General features: G+C 39.6%; 1 protein-coding gene across 2 annotated transcripts in view; it reads left to right on the top strand.

Annotated features, from left to right (window-relative positions):
- The first annotated feature begins 3,203 nt into the window (after positions 1-3,203).
- The window catches only part of ttc14 (tetratricopeptide repeat domain 14), a 37,294-nt gene continuing 17,107 nt past the window's right edge, over positions 3,204-23,390 (top strand). The window contains exons 1-10 of one of the 2 annotated variants that reach the window (XM_061824953.1): positions 3,204-3,346; positions 3,583-3,742; positions 6,233-6,354; positions 8,255-8,454; positions 16,189-16,273; positions 16,570-16,699; positions 16,900-17,055; positions 17,203-17,274; positions 17,353-17,472; positions 20,194-20,316. In XM_061824953.1, coding sequence (XP_061680937.1) covers positions 3,609-3,742; positions 6,233-6,354; positions 8,255-8,454; positions 16,189-16,273; positions 16,570-16,699; positions 16,900-17,055; positions 17,203-17,274; positions 17,353-17,472; positions 20,194-20,316 — 1,142 coding nt within the window. In that variant the 5' untranslated portion in view covers positions 3,204-3,346; positions 3,583-3,608. Of the gene's footprint in view, positions 3,743-6,232; positions 6,355-8,254; positions 8,455-16,188; positions 16,274-16,569; positions 16,700-16,899; positions 17,056-17,202; positions 17,275-17,352; positions 17,473-20,193; positions 20,317-23,390 lie in introns of both variants that reach the window. The other variant, XM_061824954.1, reaches the window with a different exon arrangement.

Genomic DNA, 23,390 nt, shown 5'->3' with positions numbered 1-23,390 from the left:
CACTGATTGGTCAAGGGTGCTGTCAACCATTCACACGGATCCATCCATTGATTTTGACCCTTCCAATTAGCACAATCAATGAAACAATGTAGCCTGCTTTATGAAAATTTACACAGATAGTATGTGTCAACAGTTTACAAAGTACTTTGGTTTATGTCGTGAGTAAATGGCTTGAGGAGGGACCCAAATGTAGGACTCCGAGGTGAGGGCATGATATAAAGAGTGGTTTATTCCAGAAAAAGTCAAACACAAATAAGCAGTCCAAAACAGGTGGAAGCACAAAAACGCTAGGCAACCGGCAAGGTCCAAAAATGTGCGCAAGGTCCGATGACTACGAGGTAAACTTAGAAACATGGACAAGATGTAATCGAACTTACGCACAGTAGTGAAATATGCCAAGATGCAGTAATGCAAACACAACGAACTGGCAAATGCCCATGACACATTCACAACTTAAATGCCATGTCAATTAGTAATTGTAAACTGTAAGCTGTGTGACAGCTGTCAGAGGTGGTTTAGCCGTGCCCCTCACCGGAAGCACCACCGACGGCAGTGGCTTGGCTATGCACCTGACAGTTTATTTAGTATTTACTTTTGCCATTTGTCATTTTACACATGTATATACATGTATATAATATTTATTATTTGCTTATTCAAAGCAAATATTGGGCAAAAGTGTTTATGATTATACATGAAATGAGGCAATTTTTTATTCCAGCTCATGGGGGGGCTGCAGCTAACATCAGGTGTAAGGCAGAGTGCTTCGAAATGGTTGGCACTCTCAGAAATGTTAGATTATTATTGAAAATATTGATTTGGAAAATACATACTTCATGTACAATGGCTGAGATAAGTATTCAACCTGTTCCCATTTTTCTCATTAAAGGTGCGATGAACATGAAAATTTCAGCAGCTATTGGGAACAAGCCAAGAATTCCATAGATACAGAGAAATTAGAATGAGATCAGAAATTGTGTGTAATAATGTGAAATGACAGGGAAAGAATATTGAACGCACTAACTGTTTTTTTTTTTTTTTTTTTTTTTGAACAAGCGTTTGTGTCAATGGCAGTTTCAAGATGAATCTTATGTGGAGAAACTTGTTGCATGGATTGCTCTGGTGATTTTGGCCCATTCCTCTACACAAGCAGTCTTCAAATCCCAAAGGTTGCATGGGCTTCTTTAATAGACCTTTAGTTCCAGGTCATCCTGAACATTTTGATTGGATTCAAGTTAAGTGATTGGCCTCACCCTAACTCTTCTGATTCTTCTTAGTACTCCTCTGTCAGAAATCTTGCTGGAGTACCTGACAGAGGAAAATTTACAGTGCTATGTCTTTCCACTCACAGACCCTTTCCAAAAAATGTGAATATTGGGGAAAACTATTTATTTCCATAATTTCATTCAAAGTGTTGAACTTTCTTTTCTTTTTCTTTCGGCTTGTCTCGTTAGGGGTCGCCTCAGTGTGTCATCTTTTTCCATCTAAGGCTATCTCGTGCATCTTCCTCTCTAACACCCACTATACTCATGTCTTCCCTCACCTTCCATCAACCTTTTTCTTGGTCTTCCTCTCACTCCTATACCTGGCAGCTCCATCCTCAGCATCCTTCTACCAATATATTCATTCTCTCACCTCTGGACATGTCCAAACCATCGAAGTCTGCTCCCTCGAACCTTTTCTCCAAAACATCCAACTTTGGCTGTCCCTCCAATGAGCTCATTTCTAGTCCTATGTAACCTGCTCACTCTGAGGGAGAACCTCAACATCTTCATGTCTGCCACCTTCAGTCTCACCACTGTTTTATAAAGCCCTTCATCCTAGCAGAGACTCTTCTGTCACATAACACACCAGACACCTTCCGCCAACTGTTCCAACTTGCTTGGACCAATTTCTTCACTTCATTACGACACTTACCATTGCTCTGGATTGCTGAGCCCAGATATTTGAAGTCGTCCATCCTTGCTATCTCTTCTCCCTGGGGCCTTACTCTTCCCCCTCATTCCCTCTCATTCACACACATATATTCTGTTTTACTTCGGCTAATCTTCATTCCTCTCCTTTCCAGTGCATGTCTCCATCTTTCCAATTGTTCCTCTGCATGCTCCCTGCTTTCACTGCATATGACAATATCATCTGCGAACATCATGGTCCAAGGGGATTCCAGTCTAACCTCATCTGTCAGCCTATCCATTACCACTGCAAACAGGAAGGGGCTCAGAGCTGATCCCTGATGCAGTCCCACCTCCACCTTAAATTCCTCTGTCACACCTAAGGCACACCTCACCATTGTTCTGCTGCCATCATACATGTCCTGTACTATTTTAACATATTTCTCTGCCACACCAGACTTGCGCATGCAGTACCACAGTTCCTCTCTTGGTACTTGTCATAGGCTTTCTTTAGGTCTACGACACAATGTAGTTCCTTCTGACCTTCTCTGTACTTTTCCACGAGCATCCTCAAGGCAAATAATGCATCTGTGGTACTCTTTCTCGGCATGAAACCATACTGTTGCTCGCAGATACTTACTTCTGTCCTGAGTGTAGCCTCCACTACTCTTTCCCATAACGTCATTGTGTGGCTCATCATCTTTATTCCTCTATAGTTTCCACACCTCTGAACATCGCCTTTGTTCCTAAAAATGGGGACTAGCACACTTTTCCTCCATTCTTCGGGCATCTTCTCTCCCGCTAGTATTCTAAACTGAAAGCCGAACTTAATATAATCTAAACTAAAATTCCAAACATTTAAGTACAGTTGCATTGAAATTTTAAGTACATTTGCATCTGTTTTGTTAGTACTATACATTTATTTAGGCATACAGTTAACTGTTCGTTACATTTTATGTATAATACATTTTTTAGTGATTAGGTCCAGCTTTTTACCTTCCTATAGCTAAGCACTCCATTAATTTTCAAACTGTACAATGTGTCATTCGTTTCCAATCATACTAAACTAAACGAAATACTGTACAACTCCTATGCTACAGAATATACTGGAGAGCTAAGTATATTTTTAGGTGGTACTTTGAACCACTGTAAAAGTACAGATATAAAAGAGGCTTTTTGCCACTCTTGCCATCAATAATCATAATAATAATCTTCGTGAGGACAAGTGATGCAGAAATGGATGAATGAATAAAAATTATAGATAAGATACTGTCGTTCCGGTTTGGTGTTTGTTCTTCACGACCGTTTGTAATGGAACACTTTGCGCAAGCGCAGTCACTTCGCTACTTGTGCGTTCCGCTGGCATTTGAGCAGTGAGCTCAAATGTAGCAGAGTAGTCGTGGGCATGGAAAGATGCGTTTCATAGTTTTGTCTTGTGAGAAGAGTATGTTATCAGCGTAGGTTTAGCCCTTTCTTATTTATTTATTTACGATTTATAAAGATACCAAACAAAGGCATAATCCAGCGTTCGTTTTATTAGCTTCGAAGTTTGGGTTTGTACTACTGGTAATCATACGAGTTACTGTATTGATCACGCCAATTCAACTGGAGCCTTCTCAAATGGCGTTTCGGTATTCTGTTACTTCATGCTAATTCGTATTTATTGTTTGCCTTTCCCCTCCCCTGGACGAAGCAATGTAAGACATTCACACGCGCACAATGGACAGAGACTTGTTGAAGCAATGCCTGTCGTATCATGGGGAGTCATTGCTGAACAAATTGAAATGTGAACAAACTGAAAACCCCGATTTTCAAGCCGTGGTGACTGACCTTTGCAATGCTGCATATGAGGGGTGAGTCATCTCAAGACATAACTTCAACAATCCCATGACATACTCCACGTTGCTAGATAATGCATATTTACTAGATGGCAAAAGGGTTTAACCAAGCAGTTACCAAGGTTGTGAGGTTTACTCTAAAAATGTATTCCGATACAGTTGCTAGATACCCGTGAAATACGTATTTGGTAATGTCATCCAAGTACCAAAATATTCAAGTAATGTAAATTGATTACTTTCAGTTACTTTTAGATTTGGATTACTCCAGCAAACAACTCAGGACAGAGCATCTTTTTTTTGAAGCCACTCACTTTTCAAGTGAGCAAAAGTATTGGAACAAACATGGAATTCACATAAAAAAAAATTAAAGTGAATAACTTTCAACAATTGGTGGCATAACCCTTACTTGCATTTACTGCAAAAAGCCTGTGACCCATTGATTTCACCAGACTGGAATTGTAAACTTTTGTGTCATTCATCTTTTGGAAGCCACAATTCTGCAGCCCACTACAAAAACAAAAGAAAGGCCTTTGCTGTTCCAATATTTTTGGAGGGGACTGTTTGTTTTCTGTCTTGTTCTATAAATTGTTATGGTTTTTAAATGAGGGAGTGGTTAGAATATAAACCTCACAGTTCTAAGGACCAGGGTTCTAATCCCGGCCCTGCCTGTGTGAGATTTGGATGTTCTTGCTGTTTGTGTGGGTTTTCTCCAGGCACTCTGGTTTCCTCCCACATCTCAAAAATATGCTTTAATTGGACGGACTAAATTGCCCTTAGGTGTGATTATGAGTGTGAATGGTTGTTTGTTTCAATATGGGCTTCGATTGGTTGCCAACCAGTTCAGGGTGTACCCTGACTCCTTCTCAAAGATAGCTGGAATTGGCTCCAACACTCTCTTGTCTCTCCTGAGGATAAGATGCTTAGATGATGGATGGATGTTGGGAACAACCCATGTAATCCATTATAGCAAAGAAAGTACAACAAATAAGATGAGAAATACAGTAAACCACCTGTGTAACCATTTGACACCAAGAAAATGTATTGAATGCATGATGAAAAGGAGGTACAAAAAGGGATGGAATATCAAGAAAACACCTAAAATCTATCAGTAATCAAGCAGCAATCCAGCGCCTTGTCAGTGGAATTGAATATCAGGTGTTTCAGTCCGAATTGATGGCCTAGAAAAAGGTCTCATTGCCAAGGTGTGAGTAAATTCACATCTCATGGATAAGAGCAGAGAGCCATCTCAAGACTGTCGCAAATTATCCATCCATCCATCCATTTTCTTAGCCGCTTATCCTCACTAGGGTTGTTGGAGGGGTGGAGCCTATCCCAGCTGTCATTGGGCAGGAGTCAGGGCACACCCTGAACTGGTTGCCAGCCAATTGCAGGGGACATAAAGACAAGCAACAGTCACGCTCACAATCACACCTAGGGGCAATTTAGAGTGTTCAATTAATGTTGGATGTTTTGGGGATGTGGGAGGAAACCCGAGTGCCTCGAGAAAACCCACGGAGGCACGAGGAGAACATGCAAACTCCACAAAGGTGGGGCCGGGATTGAACCTTCGACCTCAGAACTATGAGGCCAACGCTTTACAGCTGCGCCACCATGCTGCCTGTCGCAAACTAATAGTTAAAAAAAAAATGCCATTGGTTTCTGGTGCCCATCTAAGCTGCTGAACTTTCCAGTGTCCCTTGTTTGGGGGCATAATACATAAATTAAAAGCAAATCATGCCACCATGAATTTGCCTTATTTGGGTGCTCCTCCCAAGATTCCTGACAGAGGAGTGCAAAGAATAGTAATAAGTTGTCCGAGAGCCAAGGATCACCTATAGAGACTTTCAAAAAGACCTGGAATCAGCAGGTGCTGTTGTCACAAGGAAAACGTTGAGTAGTGCAATCTGTCGCCAATGCCTGTACGCACGCTCACCACGCAAGACCCCATTGAAAGAAAGAAAGAGGGGGGGAAAAAGCAATTCAAACCGTGTTTAAAGTTTGCTGAACATTTGGACAAGCCAGTTAAAATACTGGGAGAATACAGTATGGTCTGATGAGAGCAACATTGAACTCTTTGGATGTCCTAATGCACATCATATTTGGAGGAGGAATTGCACTGCCCATCACCCTAAAAATACCATACCAACAGTGAAGTCCAGAAGTGAAAACATGATCGTGTGGGGCTGCTTCAAAGCAAACGGTACTGGTAAACTTCACATTATTGAAGGAAGGATAAGTGGGCAAATATACCAAAACATTATTTATAAAAATCTGCTGCCATCTACTAGATGATCAAAATGAAATGTGTGTGGACATTTCACCAGGATAATGATTCAAAGCATCATGCAAAGTAAACACTCATTTCATTCATTCAGGTTTATACATTCCCTTAGATGCCACAAGATGCAATGAAAACATTTTTATCCCACTTGACAAAACTGTAGCGTGACTTAATGAAGTGCCCCAGGTTTAACCCTTCTCTGATATATTTGTGCACCTTGACAGATATGAAGAGCGGAGCAGCCCCCTTGTGGAGCAGTTCATAGCGAGGAAGGCTGACATTCTTTTCAGTCCATCATGGAAGACCGCAACTCCGAAAGAAGAGGAGGATGGGGATGAGGCTGCAGGTTGTCCATGCTTTGCACTATTTGTCTATGATATGACGCAACACTATTGAATTGATTTCAACGTTAATGATGATTGATTGTTACGTGTTGACCACTACATTTGAAGCTGTTGTATCTTCTTTCGGCTTGTCCCGTTAGGGGTCGCCACAGCGTGTCATCTCAGATGAACGCACATATTTGTTTGGCACAATTTTTACACCGGATGTCCTTCCTGACGCAACCCTTCTGGAGGCCCCAGTGGGATACGAACCCGCAACCCCTGGTTTACCAAACTAATGCTCTAACCACTGAGCTACGGGGCTGTTGTATATGCACCTTGAAGTAAAATAAATCTGGAACTGTACAATGTTTTAAGTTACATTTCCACATTCCCCGCTGTCATTTAACTAAAAAGACAATGTAAAAACTCCTATAAAGGACAAGCTAATGGAAATCTAAAATACTTACCCTTCAGAGACACCAGAGAGAGGCTAAGCACAGCACCCTTCAATTAAATTTTGATTCTTTAGTTTGCGATTCAATTCAACGTTCATTTATATGTTCTGATAATTTCATTTAATTCTGAAATGTTTATTTTTGATCCCATATAAAAATGTCATATCTTGCCACATTTTTCTGGCATCTGAAAATAAAAAGTCGCACATGATCTATCTGTACTATGGAGTACAAAAGTAAAAAAAAATTGCATTTGTGTACAAACACTGAAAAGGAAAAGTGGATGTACAGTTTTTCTTAAATTGTAATAAAAGCATAATAGTAACTCATTTATTAATTTGATTACAAAAATGAAAGCATGACAGCAGCTCTACATTGTCAAAGGAATGTCTGTGTACTTCAGTAGTATTTTTTTACTTATGGTTACCATTATTATTTGCAGGGTATTAAAGCAATACTAATGAAGTAGCATGTTTCCGGCATTGTGAGATAAATCACGACAGGTACTTTCTGGATCAAAGAAGCAAAAAGTAACTATTCCACAATTTTCTCATTGTTTTGGTGAAAATAATCAATAAATGTGACTTTTAATAATCATTCTGCAAATGTCTCAAATTATAGGAGCAAGCTTAAATTTCTTAAAAACAATAGCAATTCAAACTTTTTTTCATTTACACGTGCAATTTAAAGATTACTGGACCTCCTGTCTTTTGATTGCATTCAGTTTATCCCTAGCAATATTCAGAAAACAATTGAAGGGACTTCCATGTATTTAATATTGCACAATATTCCATAATGTTGAGCTAATATAATTTTATATGTATGTATGTGTGTCGTATGTGTATATTTGAATAAACATTATTGATACGTCATCGCAGCCAACATGGAAGTTGATTGTTTACATGGTTGAACAATCAAAAACCAATACACAACATAAATAAACCTTGGACTCATATTTAAAAAATAGATAGGGTGTAAATAATTATCAGAGCATCCCCCCACTGAACAAAATTATCGACAACAGTTAATTTTACGGAAAAATAGCTGCTAAAATAGGAACATTTTTCTAAAAGGTTTTTGTTGAACTACAAGTTTTGGGGACACTGCTGTAATATGAAAGCAATTGAAGCTTCTTCAGATCATACAAATAATTATATGGTAGCATTTGTTTGGTAGACATCTAAAATACTCAATATTTGAAAAGCTAATCACTGTATTGTTCATTGTTGTTGGCTCCCTTGGAAGGTGCTACATAAATCCAAAAGATTATTAATCAGTTCTTTTTTTATTATTGTTGTTATTATTCTATTACCTTTCCAAGCCTGAGTGACAATCTGATATTGTGTCAGACATAAAAACGGAGTGAGATTGTGTGTGCCAATGTGTGGAATGTGAGGTTTTAATTAATGGCAGCTGTTGGTATCTAAAAAACTGCATACTAATTGTTTTCTAATCTTTTTTCCAGAAGCTTATGCTGTTATGCCCCCCTTGGAGTTATTCATGGAGGTGCCTTTTGAGGAGAGAAGGGCCATGCTTTATCGGGATTTAGAACGAGGAGACATTGTGGTGGGGAGGATCAACAATATTCGAGAATATGGCTTCTTTCTCACGCTGATTTGCATGGCTGGAGGGCTAAACAGAGATATAGAAGACCTGGAGTTATCAGTAAGCTAACAGTCCCAATGGTACTGTTGAGAGCCTTGTGACGTTTGTCACTTTATGAGGAAGAAGTTGGATGAGTGCGCCTTGATCATCAATATTGCACTGGCCTTTGATACATATCCGACATACAGTGGGTACACAAAGTATTCAGACCCCTTAAAATGTTGCCTTTTGTTATATTTCAGCTATTTGGTAAAACAGTAACCCTAACCCGCGGCTCCGTAGCCGCATGCGACTTCTTAGTGCCGCCCTAGTGGCTCCCGGGAGCTATTACAAAAATGTATGAAAATGAGGGGGGGTTTGTTTCAATGTGATTTATGTAGGCCAAACATGACCCAAACATTCTTAACATTTTCTAATGCTGTAAAAATGGATCAAATGAGTATTAAATGTCAACATTTCTGTCAACGAAGATTGCATCATAGCCTGCAACTTGGGCTTATTTGAGCTCGGCGTGGCGGGTTAGGGTTGTCTTACAATTTACTGAAAACTAAATAAACTAATGCAAGGAAATCAAACTTTTCAAACTATTTTAATTCTATATGCTGTACCTTTTCGAAAGCTGTTTTTTTTATTTTGATAATTGCAGGCTGCATTTTTTTTTTCCATTGGGAGGTCTGAAATTACGGAAAGCATGTTCCATTATATATATTTTATTGAATCCTCAAAATAATAGTGACATTAAAAAATTCTCATCTTTCTACAATTTCATCATTGCAGCAAAACATAATGCATCAATATTCGAAGTTTATGGTATGTCATTCTCACCAGGATTTGTGAATGTTCATTGTTATTTGGATAGTGAGACATGCAGCATGTATTGCCTTCTCCGTAAGTCTTACAGTAAAGAAGATAAGTATTTGAACACCCTGCTATATTGCAAGTTCTCCCACTTAGAAAACATGGAGGGCACTAAAATTTTCATCGTAGGTGCGTGTCCACTGTGGGAGAGAGAATCTACACAGAAAAATCCAGAAATCACAGTATGATTTTTTTTTTTTAATGATTTGTGTGATACAGCTGCAAATAAGTATTTGAACACCTGTCTAGCGGCTAGAATTCTGACCCTCAAAGACCTGTTAGTCCGCCTTTAAAAGTCCACCTCCACTCCATGCACCTGTGTGAGGTCGTTGGCTGCATAAAGACACCTGTCCATCTCATACAATCAGTAAGACTCAAACTTGTAACATGGCCAAGACCAAAAAGGTGTCCAAAGACACCAGAGACAAAATTGTACAACTCCACACGGCTGGAAAGGGCTACGCAAAAATTGCCAAGCAGCTTGGTGAAAAAAGGTCCACTGTTGGAGCAATCATTAGAAAATGGAAGAAGCTAATCATGGCGGTCAATCTCAATCGGAGTGGAGCCCCATGGAAGATATCCCCTCATGGGGTCTCAATGATTCTTAGAAAGGTGAGGAATCAGCCCAGGCCTACACGACAGGACTTGGTCAATGATCTGAAAAGAGGTGGGACCACCGTTTCCAAGGTGACGTTGGTAATACACTAAGAGATCATGGTTTGAAATCATGCATGGTACGGAAGGTTCCCCTGGTTAAACCAGCACATGTCAATGCCCGTCTTAAGTTTGGCAATGACCATTTCGATGATACAGAGGAGTCTTGGGAGAAAGTTTTATGGTCAGATGAAACCAAAATTGAATTTTTTGGTCATAATTCCACTAACTGTTTTTGAAGGAAGACGAATGATGAGTTCCAGCCCAAGAACACCATCCGTATTGTGAAGCATGGGGTTTGTAGCATCATCCTTCGGGGGTGTTTTTCTACACATGGGACAGGACGACTGCACTATATTAAGGAGAGGATGACCGCGGCCATGTATTGTGAGATTTTGGGGAACAACCTCTTTCCCTCCTCGGTCAGAGCATTGAAGATTGGTCGTGACTGGATCTTTCAACATGACAATGACCCGAAGCACACAGCCAGGAAAACCAAGGAGTGACTCCATAAGAAGCATATCAAGGTTCTGGCGTGGCTTAGCCAGTCTCCAGACCGAAACCCAATAGAAAATCTTTGGAGGGAGCTGAACTCTGTGTTTCTCAGTGACAGTCCAGAAACCTGATTGATGTAGAGAAGATCTGTGTGGAGGAGTGGCCCAAAATCACTCCTGCAGTGTGTGCAAACCTGTGCAAACGTTTGAACTCTGTAATTGCAAACAAAGGCTACTGTACCAAATATTGACATTGGTGTTCTCAGGTGTTGAAATACTTATTTGCAGCCGTATCACTGTCAGGTTCACCAATCAGACATTCATTACACAGGACAAAAAAGGAAGCAAAGACACCAGTTCGAGTCTCGTGAGGAGACAGGAGAGGAACTGTCTCGTACAATTCACCACTGCACTCTCTGATTATCCTCTCCTCAGCACCTCTATTTATTTAGTTTTAAGACACCCCTTATTTACATGGATGTTACAAAAAGGAGATGACAAGCAAAACAGTTTGAAACAAGGTGTACATGTTTGTTCATGTGCGTGTGCATGTGTGGAAGATTGCTGAATACATGTGTGGTCATCATTTCTTTAACAGGCACCAGTTCTAACAGTTCTGATGAGATGTTTTTGTTCTTGCAATCTCCTCCCAGGAGGCTGCCACGTTATCTTGGGCAGAGCAAAGCATTTCTTGATTGGAAGCAAATGTATGATAATTATGATCACAATTATTCCTACATTTCCCCCTTGTTTATCCTACATTTGCTCCCACGTTTTCTAGAGCAGAGCAAAGCATTCTTCATTGCAGGCAGAGACAGTAACTGAATTGGAGCAGAGCAAGGCATTTCTTCATTGCAGGCAGAAACGGTAACTGAATTGGAGCAGAGCAAAGCATTTCTTCATTGCAGTCAGAAGCAGTTCCTTAATACTATTTACAATTATTTCTACATTATCCTCCTGTTTATCCTACATTTGCTAAAATCCTTAAATCATCTAATAGATCACCCTTTCGGCTTACACTCGGAGGAAAATATAGCACTAATTACTTGTAATCTTCTGGATCAGAGAACGTCTGGAAGAGAAGTCATAACGTCATCATCGCGGTCAAGAATATCACTGTCATTACTCTGTTGTGCCAATAATGGATATATTTGTGCCAATTTTGAATTTGTCGGGGCAATAGCAGTGGTTATAAGTTGGGGAATACAACATCCACGCAATGCAAGAATAGCTGCAAAAAGCTATAGAAACTAAGACGGAGAACACCAAATTTTTAGATTTGCCAAAGTTTTTTTTTTTTTTTTCTTCCCCCACTCAGACCTGGCTGATGTATTTACACCAGAGTGCTCCTTCATCTTGTGGTTCAGGGTGCGGAGGCCTTGAATGGCCCTTGTGTATGACCCATCAGGTGCTGTGATATTTGGAATAAACAACACTGGTCACCGAACATTGAGCAGTCACCACCCTTCTCGGTCAGGAGCATGTCGACCGCTATGCGGTGCTGGAACGTCATGAGTGAGGTTGCAGCTTGTTGTTCCCTTATGGCAATAAAGCCTGCTTCCGTATAATTACCAAGTTTCTGTACATTGTAATGTATGCAGTTGATTCTGTCAACGTTTTTATTCGGGGTTATCTATAACAAGATGGATTCCCATCCTGCAGCAATCTCGTTAACCAACTTATACCCATCCCGTATGCCGTTGGGATGCCATTTGCATCAATGTATGTCAGATCTCCATCTTTCCAAGAGGACCTTAGCCTTTGGGAGAACCCAAGGGGAGGTCCAAAGATGGATGCGGCCAATTGTATATCCTCTGCTTTGGATGGAAACACAGTCACAGATAATAGCAGTGATACCAGTGTACACGTTCCTGGTGCATTTATCAGTGTGTCATACAACGTTTGACCAACACACCACCACAACAAATCGCTGCATGGGAGCAGTGGGGCAGTTTGCAGATGGATATCTTGACACCATGTTTTGTTGGGACTTCCTACCTTTAAAATCTGTCCCTGTAAAGCTAACACAGGAGAAATTAGCCAATGCAACATTAGTAGAAAATATCAGTTCATCATTTACTGCCTTAATTGTTGGATAAACACTTTTCCATTTCTGACAAGTGGTGTTAGGAGTTGTTTTAGTCATTACCTCCAGGGTACATTGTGTTGGGATTTCTGTTGGAATGACACGCATTAGTGGCCTAGGGCCCATGCATGTGATGTAACTATAGTTTACCTTGTTAGCTGCATTCTACATTAATAACAACCAGTTTTGTTTCCTATTTGTAAAAAAAGATAATCATAATAATGAAAAAAATGTTCCTCAGGCTTTTTCGGTTAAAATACTCCCTCCATAGTATACGTACTCTTTTGTATGGCATTCGGGTTTAAGGTAGCATTAAATTGTAATATGGTGAGAAGAAAGTGGGGGTTTCATTTAGCATAAGCCCAAAGATGGAATCCCCAGCAATTAGACTCTTCCAAGGAATTGAAAAAGTGCTGAACTGATTCACTGGGAGGCACACATGGAGTCCTCCTCTCATGCCTCGGTGACTCCCGCATAGTTGTTTACCAAAGTTATTTGAAATGAGGTTGCGCCTCTTTATCTTTGTGTGGTAGGCATAGTTGACTGAGTATAATTATTGGTTCTATTGTTATGTATTTTTGTCATCTTTACAGGTGTCCAAAAGTAGCTTATGAACAAAAATATCATTACAGCTGTCAATGTTGCAGCCCAACATGCTATCATATTATTTAGCCATTTTGAAGTCATGTCGACCAAGTCACCCCTAAATGAGTCAAGTGTCTTTTAAAGCTTCACCAGCCTTCAGGTATTTTCAGCTACTATAAATCTGCACCCACCGTATGCTGGTCTTTGCTCACCTTTCCCCTTGGGTGACTCAGCTGAGATGACCTTTTACAGTGTGTAAGGTGTATCCACGTGTTTCTTTCTGCTATTTTGTCCATGTCATTCAGCTCTTGCTCAGTCTACGCCAGTGTTCGATGTAAAGTCGATATTAATTCATAAACAGACATAGGATGAATAGACAAGTGGCAGTAATAAGGTTATTAAAGCACAGTAACTTGTTACTTTTTTTTTTTTTTTGATGGTGTAGTGCAGGGATGTCAATCTCATTTGTCTTGCGGGCCACGTTGTACTTCGGGTTTCCCTCAGAAGGACATTTCGAGTGAAGGCAGCGTGGGATCGACTCCCGCTCAGTGATGGTGTCGACATCTGCTCTGCGACTGGCTGGCGACCAGTTTGGGGTGTAGTCTGCCGCTGCCCGAAGTTAGCTGGGATTGGCTCCAGCTCTCTCTCCGAATAAATACAGAAGGGTTGCGTCAGGAAAGGTATCCGGCGTAAAAAAAAAATCAAAAAGACAGTTACTGCCGCACCACCATGACAGTGGCACAAAAATGGCTTCACACATCAATGCTGATAAAATTCCCAATTTGTTTTTAGTCCTATCAAATTGATGCATGTGAAATTTCCTAGTGACACGCCATTAGAAAACATTTTTTTTTGTTTTTCAAGAGTAGTTAATGGATACACAGAATCCCCCAACTTTTTTTTTTTTTTAGTTTTTTGCATTCGTTATGAATTAATAGCATTGGTATTATCTCTGGATCTGTGCAAACAACACAATCTTTTGGACACATTTTTTGTATGTAGTTATCCAATTTGTTTTGTTTTTATTTTATTTTATCTATTTTTTGGGGTGGGACTCTTGAGTGGTTCCCACAGGTACCACTCGAACAGAAATATGAAAATAACTGGTAGCGTTTTCATCCAACACCCAACAGTAAAATTTAACTAGTTGCCATTATGACAGCAGTCTCACTCCCATGTGTAACCAGACTACAGCGACCTTGGCAGTTGGAATGAGAACAGCTATCTTACAAGTGGCCAATAAAACCAAATTAGGTTTTTTTGTGTTAACAATGGTTTCAAAAGCAATAACTTTCCTACAAAGAACAAATGAACTCAAGTACCCCTTTTTGCAATTTTTTAAGCTGTTTGGGGTTGTTAATAACTCCTTAAAGGGACCCACTTGTGTGTTTTTTTTTTTCGTCTCTCTCTCATTGTGTGGAAATTATTGGTAATTTGTATGGTCTCCCAAACAGTGTTTTGAATGGAATGAGACCCTTACGTGCTTGTAATGTATGTATAGGTTTTGGCTGCATCAATCACAATCACACAAATAAATTGTTAAAAAAAATCATACATTGTGATTTCTGGATTTTTCTTTTTTGATTATCTCTCTCACAGTGGACATGCACCTTCAATGAAAATTTCAGACCCCTCCATGATTTCTAAGTGGGAGAACTTGCATTATAGGTGTTCAAATACTTATTTTCTTCACTGTATATATTTAATCAGGTGCTCTCAATGGTCTGAATTCCAGAGGCACACACCCTTGGGATCCTTTCACTGGGTGTGGGACTACTCATGTATGGCAACAAATAACTTGTTTACACGAAGTTCTTATGTATCCCTCCTACCAATATTCTCATTCTATAGACTTCTATAAACCACTTAGTCAGTCCTTTCACATTCCAGTTGAATAGCCGGGTTCACGTTCCTTGTCTTGCACGCTTCTTCTCTTGTCCTTTATTGTCCCGTCCTTCCTTTACAGAGTCTTGGGCTACAGGCCCATGCAACATTCTTATTTCATATTTTTGTTGTAGATATGGAATGATTTACCTTTCTCATTCTGTCAACTAGTTAGCAGTTTGTCTTTGTTTCTCTCACCCCTCTAGAAATTCTGTTCGACTGATGAACTCTGAACCTTAATAAAACTTCAATAAAATATGAAGAAAGCACAGAGGAAGCTTAAAAACTCAACTGGGACACAGTAAAACTCTTTCGACATAAAGGGAATACAGATTCTCCATTCTGTGTGATCTATCAAACGAACAGGACACACACACACACAAAACTTTGTTTGCAAATAATTGTATTCTGTTTTTATATAACACAAGGTCCCAACTTCATTGTTCTTGGGTTTGTACATTAATAAGGAAAACTTTAACTTAAATGATTTTAGAAGATGGGTGCAATATAACAAAGATTGAAAAATTTTAGGGGTCTGAATACTTTTGATATCCACTGTATAGCCATATGCAGTTATACTGTTTGAAAGAAGCGTAGATCGAATATGAAAATAGTATGAATCGTACTGTTCGTATTGACATGGGAAAAAAACATGTCACATTGGGTAAAAATGTTGAATTGACCTGCAGTGTGAACATAGCCTTTTTATCTCCCGGGTAAATTTGGTGGGGATTCATTTTTGCATTACACATGAGTGGAATGACAAGAACACTATCATCAACCACCCAACTAAATTCTTAGACACGAAGGAAATGCAGTTCCTGGAAACAAGAAGACAGTAAAAAAAATTACTTGGTTGCTCATCTTTTTAAAATAAGTCATGTTGGTCTTTAAATACCCTGACATTTTTCTAGTTTTGAAAGAAAGTACACCATTTCCCTGAGTAATTTCTCTATCCAGTGTTTGCTTCCCCTAGAGCAAGTTCAGGTCATCAGCAAGGATTGTCCTAATAGATCAACCGATTAATTGATGGTTAAGATTTCGGTTCATTCTCTGAATTCAATTGTTCCTTAGGCAATTGAGACAAAATGCATTGCACATAGTCTTCCCCTTAGTTCCCCTTATTGTCTTATCAAATCCAAATCCCTCGTCACCACGATATTTTGTGCGTGCCGAAGTCACATTTGTCTTTCGAGCTTTCATTTCTCAGTATATATTTTTTTTCTTTTTCAGGCTCTCTGTCATATTAAAGAAATTCCTTCATCTGGCAGCCATGATGATCCTTTGTCCTACTACCAGATTGGGGACTTAATCAGGGGTGATTGTTTTCATTACACATCTTGTAACAACAACTTTTGAAATTATTTATAGCGTGTTAAGATTTAATTTATCAACCAACAAAATGCTCAGATATTTGTTCACCATACAAAAATAGCTTTTCCGTTTATCGCTTCCTTCTGTTTTGTCCCGTGTGTGTTGTTCTTTTGGTAATCCACTTCTTTTTTTTCTTATGTGCTGGCTTAATGACATTCCTCCATAATTTGCCTCTGTCTTATGGCAGTCTCAGACTTAGACCATCATGTTTTAACACATAAAATTTTGTTTGTTTTATAGCTGGTGTGAAAGACATTGACCGCTACCAGGAAAAAATAACTGTGTCCCTTCTCCAAGCATCCATTTCTGCCAGATCAGCGTGCATCCAACTAGGAGTCATGACCAGGGAGGAGTTACCTGTATGCTACAAGTAAGAGCCCCAAATATACATTAAAAGTGATAAAACACAAACTAACGTAAACAAATACTCTTTGTGAATCATGAAGTAGAATTTGAATAAAATGGAATTAGTATAAAATACCAATGGAAATAAAGGTTTTGAATTGTAGTGACAAGGATATTATGGCGTGTTAATGAAACAGTTTGTTAAATATGGCAACCTTTTCTCAGTCGCAGTGTTTGTGCAGCCAATGACTCCAGCAAGACATATGAGTGGATACTAAGGGGTTGCCATGGCTTCCACAACCCCTCTGTGGTGGACTACCTGCTGGAGAACATTGGTGTTAGCGACATCCATCCTCCATCAATGATGAGAGGGTTACAGAGGTAAATGCGTTCTACCATTCTACTACCATTCCTCACCTGTGTGTGACATGCTGTAGTATTGTATGGAAGCAATATAATTATGGAGAGGGGAGCTTACAGCACCAAAATGTGACTGCTATAATGTTTTTGTGTTCCATCCCTCCACAGTAAACTGTTTGAAAAAGAAGATTTTGCGTCCGTCATCCGGAAGCAGCAGTCTGCATCCTGGGCATTGAAGTGGTACAAAACACAACGATGTGGTAGTTTTGTCTTTGTGTGTCTCCTTGAAGGCACACATGACACATTTCTTTTTTTCAGTGTTAAGGCAGGTGTGGCCCACTTTAAACAGGGTCACCATGTGGAAGCCATGAATGAGTACAACAAAGCTTTGGACATTGACACAAATAATGTGGAAGCCCTGGTTGCACGGGGAGCTCTGTGAGTTATTCTAAATTCATAATCTTTACCACAGTTACCACAATATTTTGTAAAGAATATATTCAAGTTTGCATTTTACATACATGTTTTTAAATACAGTATGTTGACAGGGTATTTGCGTGGAACATTAGCTTCAGCTGACTTTACAAATTTAATGCTCAGTTTTGATTGACACAGTCACATTAATTACTGTGGCAATTTCTTGGGAGTCAGAACTCCACTGCATCGTAAGGGTAATTGTTTTTCATCTTTGTGGTTACATTCTCTATCTACACAAGGAGGTTGAAATATTAAAGCTCCTTATAATGTTCTATTTTATTTACTGAATGAGGTAGAGGCACGCAGGTGGATTATATTTTGTACAGAAGATGTAATCTGAAGGTTACCGACTGTAAAGTGGTGGTGGGGAGAGTATGGCTCGACAATATAGGATGGTGGTGTGTAGTATGACTGGTAGCGGGTAGGAAGATTAAGAAGACAAAGGGACAACAGAGAATTAGGTGGTGGAAGTTGAGAAAAGAAGAATCTTTTGTGGCCTTTCAAAAAGAGGTGAGACAGTTCCTAGATGGTCAGGAAGAGCTCCCAGAAGACTGGAATACTACTGTCAAGGTATGGAGAGAGGCAGGAGTGTACTTCGGGCGTCTTCTGGTTGGAAAATTCAGGAAATCATCCAAGGAAAGAGATTAGCGAAGAAGAAGTGGGACACGGATAGGACGGAGGTGGTGGAGGCTAAACAAGTGGCATATGACATGTACTCCAGGTTGGACACGAAAGAAGGAGAAAAGGATCTCTACAAGATTGCCAGTCAGAGAGATAGAGATGGCAAGGATGTGCAGCAAGTAAAAGTGATTAAGGATAGCAATGGAAATATGTTGACTGGTGCCAGTAGTGTGCTAAGTAGATGGAAAGAGTACTTTGAGAAGTTAATGAATGAAGAAAATGGGAGAGAAGGTAGAGTAGAAGAGGCAAGCGTGAATGACTGGGAAGTGGCAATGGGGGAAGTTAAAAAGGCACTGAACAGAATGAAAAATGAAGACAGTTGGACCCGATGTCATACCAGTGGAGGTATGAAAGAAATTTGGTGAGGTGGCTGTGGAGTTTTTGACCAACTTATTCAATAGAATACTAGCAGGAGAGAAGATGGCAGAAGAATGGAGGAAAAGTGTGCTTGTCTCCATTTTTAAGAACAAAGGCAATGTACAGAACTGTGGAAACTACAGAGGAATAAAGATGATGAGCCACACAATAAAGTTATGGGAAAGAGTAGTGGAGGCTAGACTCAGGACAGAAGTAAGTATCTGCGAGCAATAGTATAGTTTCATGCCTAGAAAGAGTACCACAGATGCATTATTTGCACTGCAAATCCTCGTGGAAATGTACAGAGAAGGTCAGAAGGTGCTACAGTATATCTTTGTAGACCTAGGGAAAGCCTATGATAAGTACCAAGAGAGGAACTGTGGTACTGCATGCGCAAGTCTGGTGTGGCGGAGAAATATTTTAGAATAGTTCCTGATATGTATGAGGGCAGCAGAACAGCGGTGAGATGTGCCGTTAGTGTGTTAGAAGAATTTTAGTTGGACGTGGGACTGCATCAGGGTTCCGCGCTGACCCTGTTCCTGTTTGCGGTAGTCATGGATAGGCTGACAGATGAGGTTAGACTGGAATCCCCTTCGACCATGATGTTCACAGACAATATTGTGATCTGCAGTGAAAGCAGGGAACAGGTGGAGGAACAATTAGAGAGATGGAGGTACCCACTAGAAGAGAGAGGAATGAAGATTAGCCAAAGTAAAACAGAATATATGTGCGTGAATGAGGGGGAACAGTGAGGCTACAGGGAGAAGAGATAGCGAGGGTGGATGACTTCAAATACTTGGGGTCAACAATACAGAGAAATGGACAGTGTGGTAAGGAAGTGATGAAACGGGTCCAAGCGGGATGGAAGAGTTGGCGGAAGGTTTCTGGTGTTCTATGTCAGTGATTCCCAAACAGTGTGCTGGGGTACATTAGTGTGCCGTGGGAGTTTATCCAATTTTATGTAATTGCTAGAAAAAAAAAATTATTTATTCCAAGAAATAATGTATCTTTATTCATCTATTTATGCCAGTGAGGCACAATGACAGAAGAAGAGGAAGTCTAAAGAAAAGGTTGATGGGTGTTGTGAGGGAGGACATGAGGACAGTGGGTGTAAGAGAGGAGGATCCACGAGATAGGCTTAGATGGAAAAAGATGGCACGCTGTGGCGACCCCTAACGGTACTATGCGTCATAGTTATTTCATGACAGAAGTTAGGTTGCTCTTCATAAATGTTTATACAACAGTTCATACAACATTTAAACTTTTTCATATTAGTAATTAGTTAATTAAATATTATTAATTGTTATTCTGTAGTACTGACTGATGCAATGTGTTGTTGTAGCCTTCTATTTCTTAAATATATGATAGATGTAGAATGTTGTCTTGGGACAAAAACGTCAGTGACAGCAAATTTAAGGAGACACAATTGCATTGTCCAAAATTTTAACCAATGTTGTGGTTGGTATTGAACAATATATATATATATATATAATATATATATATATATATATATATATATATATATGATAAAAGACTGCGGTAGCACATTTATTTTGGGTAGCAAAATACATTTAAAAAGGGAAATAATGTTGGGTGATCAGTATTCAGTGCATTGTATTTTTATTGATTGGATTTTATTCTCAGGTATGCTAATAAAGGCGTCATGGTGAAGGCTATATCAGACTTTGAATTGGCCTTGGAGACCTGTCCAGATCACCGCAATGCCAAGAAGTATCTCTGCCAAACACTGGTTGAAAGAGGAAAACAGTAAGCTCTATATTTATGGTTGATATTCAGCTATCCAAAATATATTGTACTTTTACAAAAAGAACAATCCATAGGAGTGTGTTGAAATCAGTTCTAATTTGGATTCGCACCAAAAGTGTGATATGTGATAGATAGATAGATAGATAGATAGATAGATAGATAGATAGATAGATAGATAGATAGATAGATAGATAGATAGACGTAAAATCCACAACCCTCTTTTAAAGTCACATATTAGACCTAGTAATCTCTAAAAATGTTACCAATTTATCTGTCGACATTAAAGACTTAGTCATTTGGGTTCTTTGTGGTTGTGTTCTTTTAAATTGAAATTATTATTATATAATTCTTTGTGTTCTTTAATTTAAATTACAGATTCTCTCAAATATTCAGCCACCCTGTGTGTCTAAGTTAAACATACTAAAATAAGAGGCCCAGCGCTAAATTTATGCAGACCACAGCTGTATCACAAACAAGGAATGTAAAATGTCATGGATGCCGCAGCTCCTATTAAAAGTAAGACACTTTTGAGTTAGCCTGGAATAATATTGACCCCTCCGTGGATATTGTGCAATCCGCGTCACTGACCAATCAGAGGCCAGAGATCTGCATAAACCAAAGCCCGTTTTTGCTCCCGCCATTTTCTCAGACAACATTGCATGGTCCAGTATAGGTTTAGTTAGCGTTTTATCGCGTATTTGGGTTATTTAACAAAAAATATGGTTAAGAGGTGTAGTCACGGACTTTGTAATAGTGACGACAGGTATCCTGAAAGGCTAGTTGGTGGAGTTCGATTCGTACCCTTTCCAAAACCGAAGACCCAGTACGAAAAATGCCTTCGATGGATCAAACTTTGTGGAAAACCGCATCATCAACTAAATCCATCTAATATCAACCGGAACACGTTTGCACGAAGGTATGCCCTATATTTGATTTTCAATACATGTCTCGTATAAAGGAATTTGAAGTTCTTCGCTAGCATAACACTGCTGCGTGTGAAAGATTGACACACTTATTTTTTGTTGAGCGATATTTAGCGATGATCGGACTCCACAAACATATTTATTTCTTGCTGGCTCGCGGCCGAAGCTTAACCAGACTGTGTTTGCACGAAGATATGCCCTAAATTAGATTTTTAATACATGTCTCGTATAAATGAATGAGACGTTCTCCGCTAGCATAACACCGCTACGTGTGAACAATTGACACACTTATTCTTTGTTGAGCGATATTTAGCGATGATCGGACTGCACAAACATATCTATTTCTTGCTGGGTCGCGGCCGAAAGTTAACCAGACTGTGTTTGCACGAAGATATGCCCTAAATTTGATTTTTAATACAAGTCTCGTATAAATGAATGAGATGTTCTCCGCTAGCACAACATTGCTACGTGTGAACGATTGACACACTTATTCTTTGTTGAGCGATATTTAGCGATGATCAGACTTCACAAACGTATTGATTTCTTGCTGGCTCGCGGCCGAATGTTAACCAGACTGTGTTTGCACAAAGATATGCCCTAAATTTGATTTTTAATACACATCTCGTATAAATGAATGACACGTTCTCCGCTAGCATAACATTGCTACGTGTGAACGATTGACACACTTATTCTTTGTTGACCGATATTTAGCGATGATCGGACTGCACAAACATATCGATTTCTTGCTGGGTCGCGGCCAAAAGTTAACCAGACTGTGTTTGCACGAAGATATGCCCTAAATTTGATTTTTAATACAAGTCTCGTATAAATGAATGAGATGTTCTCCGCTAGCACAACATTGCTACGTGTGAACGATTGACACACTTATTCTTTGTTGAGCGATATTTAGCGATGATCAGACTTCACAAACGTATTGATTTCTTGCTGGGTCGCGGCCGAAAGTTAACCAGACTGTGTTTGCACAAAGATATGCCCTAAATTTGATTTTTAATACACGTCTCGTATAAATGAATGAGACGTTCTCCGCTAGCATAACATTGCTACGTGTGAACGATTGACACACTCATTCTTTGTTGAGCGATATTTAGCGATGATCGGACTGCACAAACGTATTGATTTCTTGCTGGCTCGCGGCCGAAAGTTAACCAGACTGTGTTTGCACGAAGATATGCCCTAAATTTGATTTTTAATACACGTCTCATATAAATGAATGAGACGTTCTCCGCTAGCATAACATTGCTACGTGTGAATGATTGAATGAAATCAGAACCATGGCGTCTCTCTCAGTTAAGAATGTATTGTATTTAGAATCTATAATATATCGTTCATTTGAATGAAATCAGAAGCATGGAGTCTGTCTCAGTTCAGAATGTATTTTATTGTATTTGCCATTTTTACTGTTTGTCTTACGTCAGCGCACGTGGCGTGACGTCACTTCAGGAGGCGTGGTTAAGTGCCCAGTACGGAGGGGTCAATTGAGATGCATTATGATCGTAAATGCTTTTAAAGTATAAGAAAAAAAAGGAGGGTCAGTACTACTTCTGTATGAACTTGCTTGTAACAGGACCTCTGATGAGAGTGGACAAAGGTATTGACACTTCTCCACTTTTCTCGTTTGCACTTTTATTTTTTACATGGTATTATTTGTGATATATTGTGATATTTTTGTTTTGGGTAGCTATCTGTACCCATTTTTTAAGCGTAATTCTCAATATCTCATGTACGCATTGAGCTATAAGCCAGAAAATTGAGATTGTGCATCAACACAGTATGCGCAATGAGTGTTCCGGATTGCAAACGCGTGTGACCTTGCCAAGTATGAAAGGTCATCGCCATGAAAGGTCACCGGCAGTAAGGCCTTTTTTAAGCATAATTCTGAATAGCTCATGAATGTATTGCGATAGAGGCCTGAAAATGGAGACTGTGCATCGACACATCATGTGCATTGAGTGTTCGGAATTGCGAACGCGCGTGACCTTCCTGAGTATGAAGGTCAATGTCACTAGGCCTGTTTTTTTAAGCGTAATTCTCAAAATTTCATGAACGTATTGCGATAGAAGCCTGAAAATGGAGATTGTGCATCGACACATCATGTGCATTGACTGTTCCGAATTGTGAACGCGCGTGACC

This window comes from Syngnathoides biaculeatus, chromosome 7 (assembly GCF_019802595.1).
Source record: "Syngnathoides biaculeatus isolate LvHL_M chromosome 7, ASM1980259v1, whole genome shotgun sequence".
NCBI lineage: Eukaryota > Metazoa > Chordata > Actinopteri > Syngnathiformes > Syngnathidae > Syngnathoides > Syngnathoides biaculeatus.
Note: the sequence above shows the minus strand (reverse complement) of the source record. Positions and strands in the feature narration are given on the sequence as shown.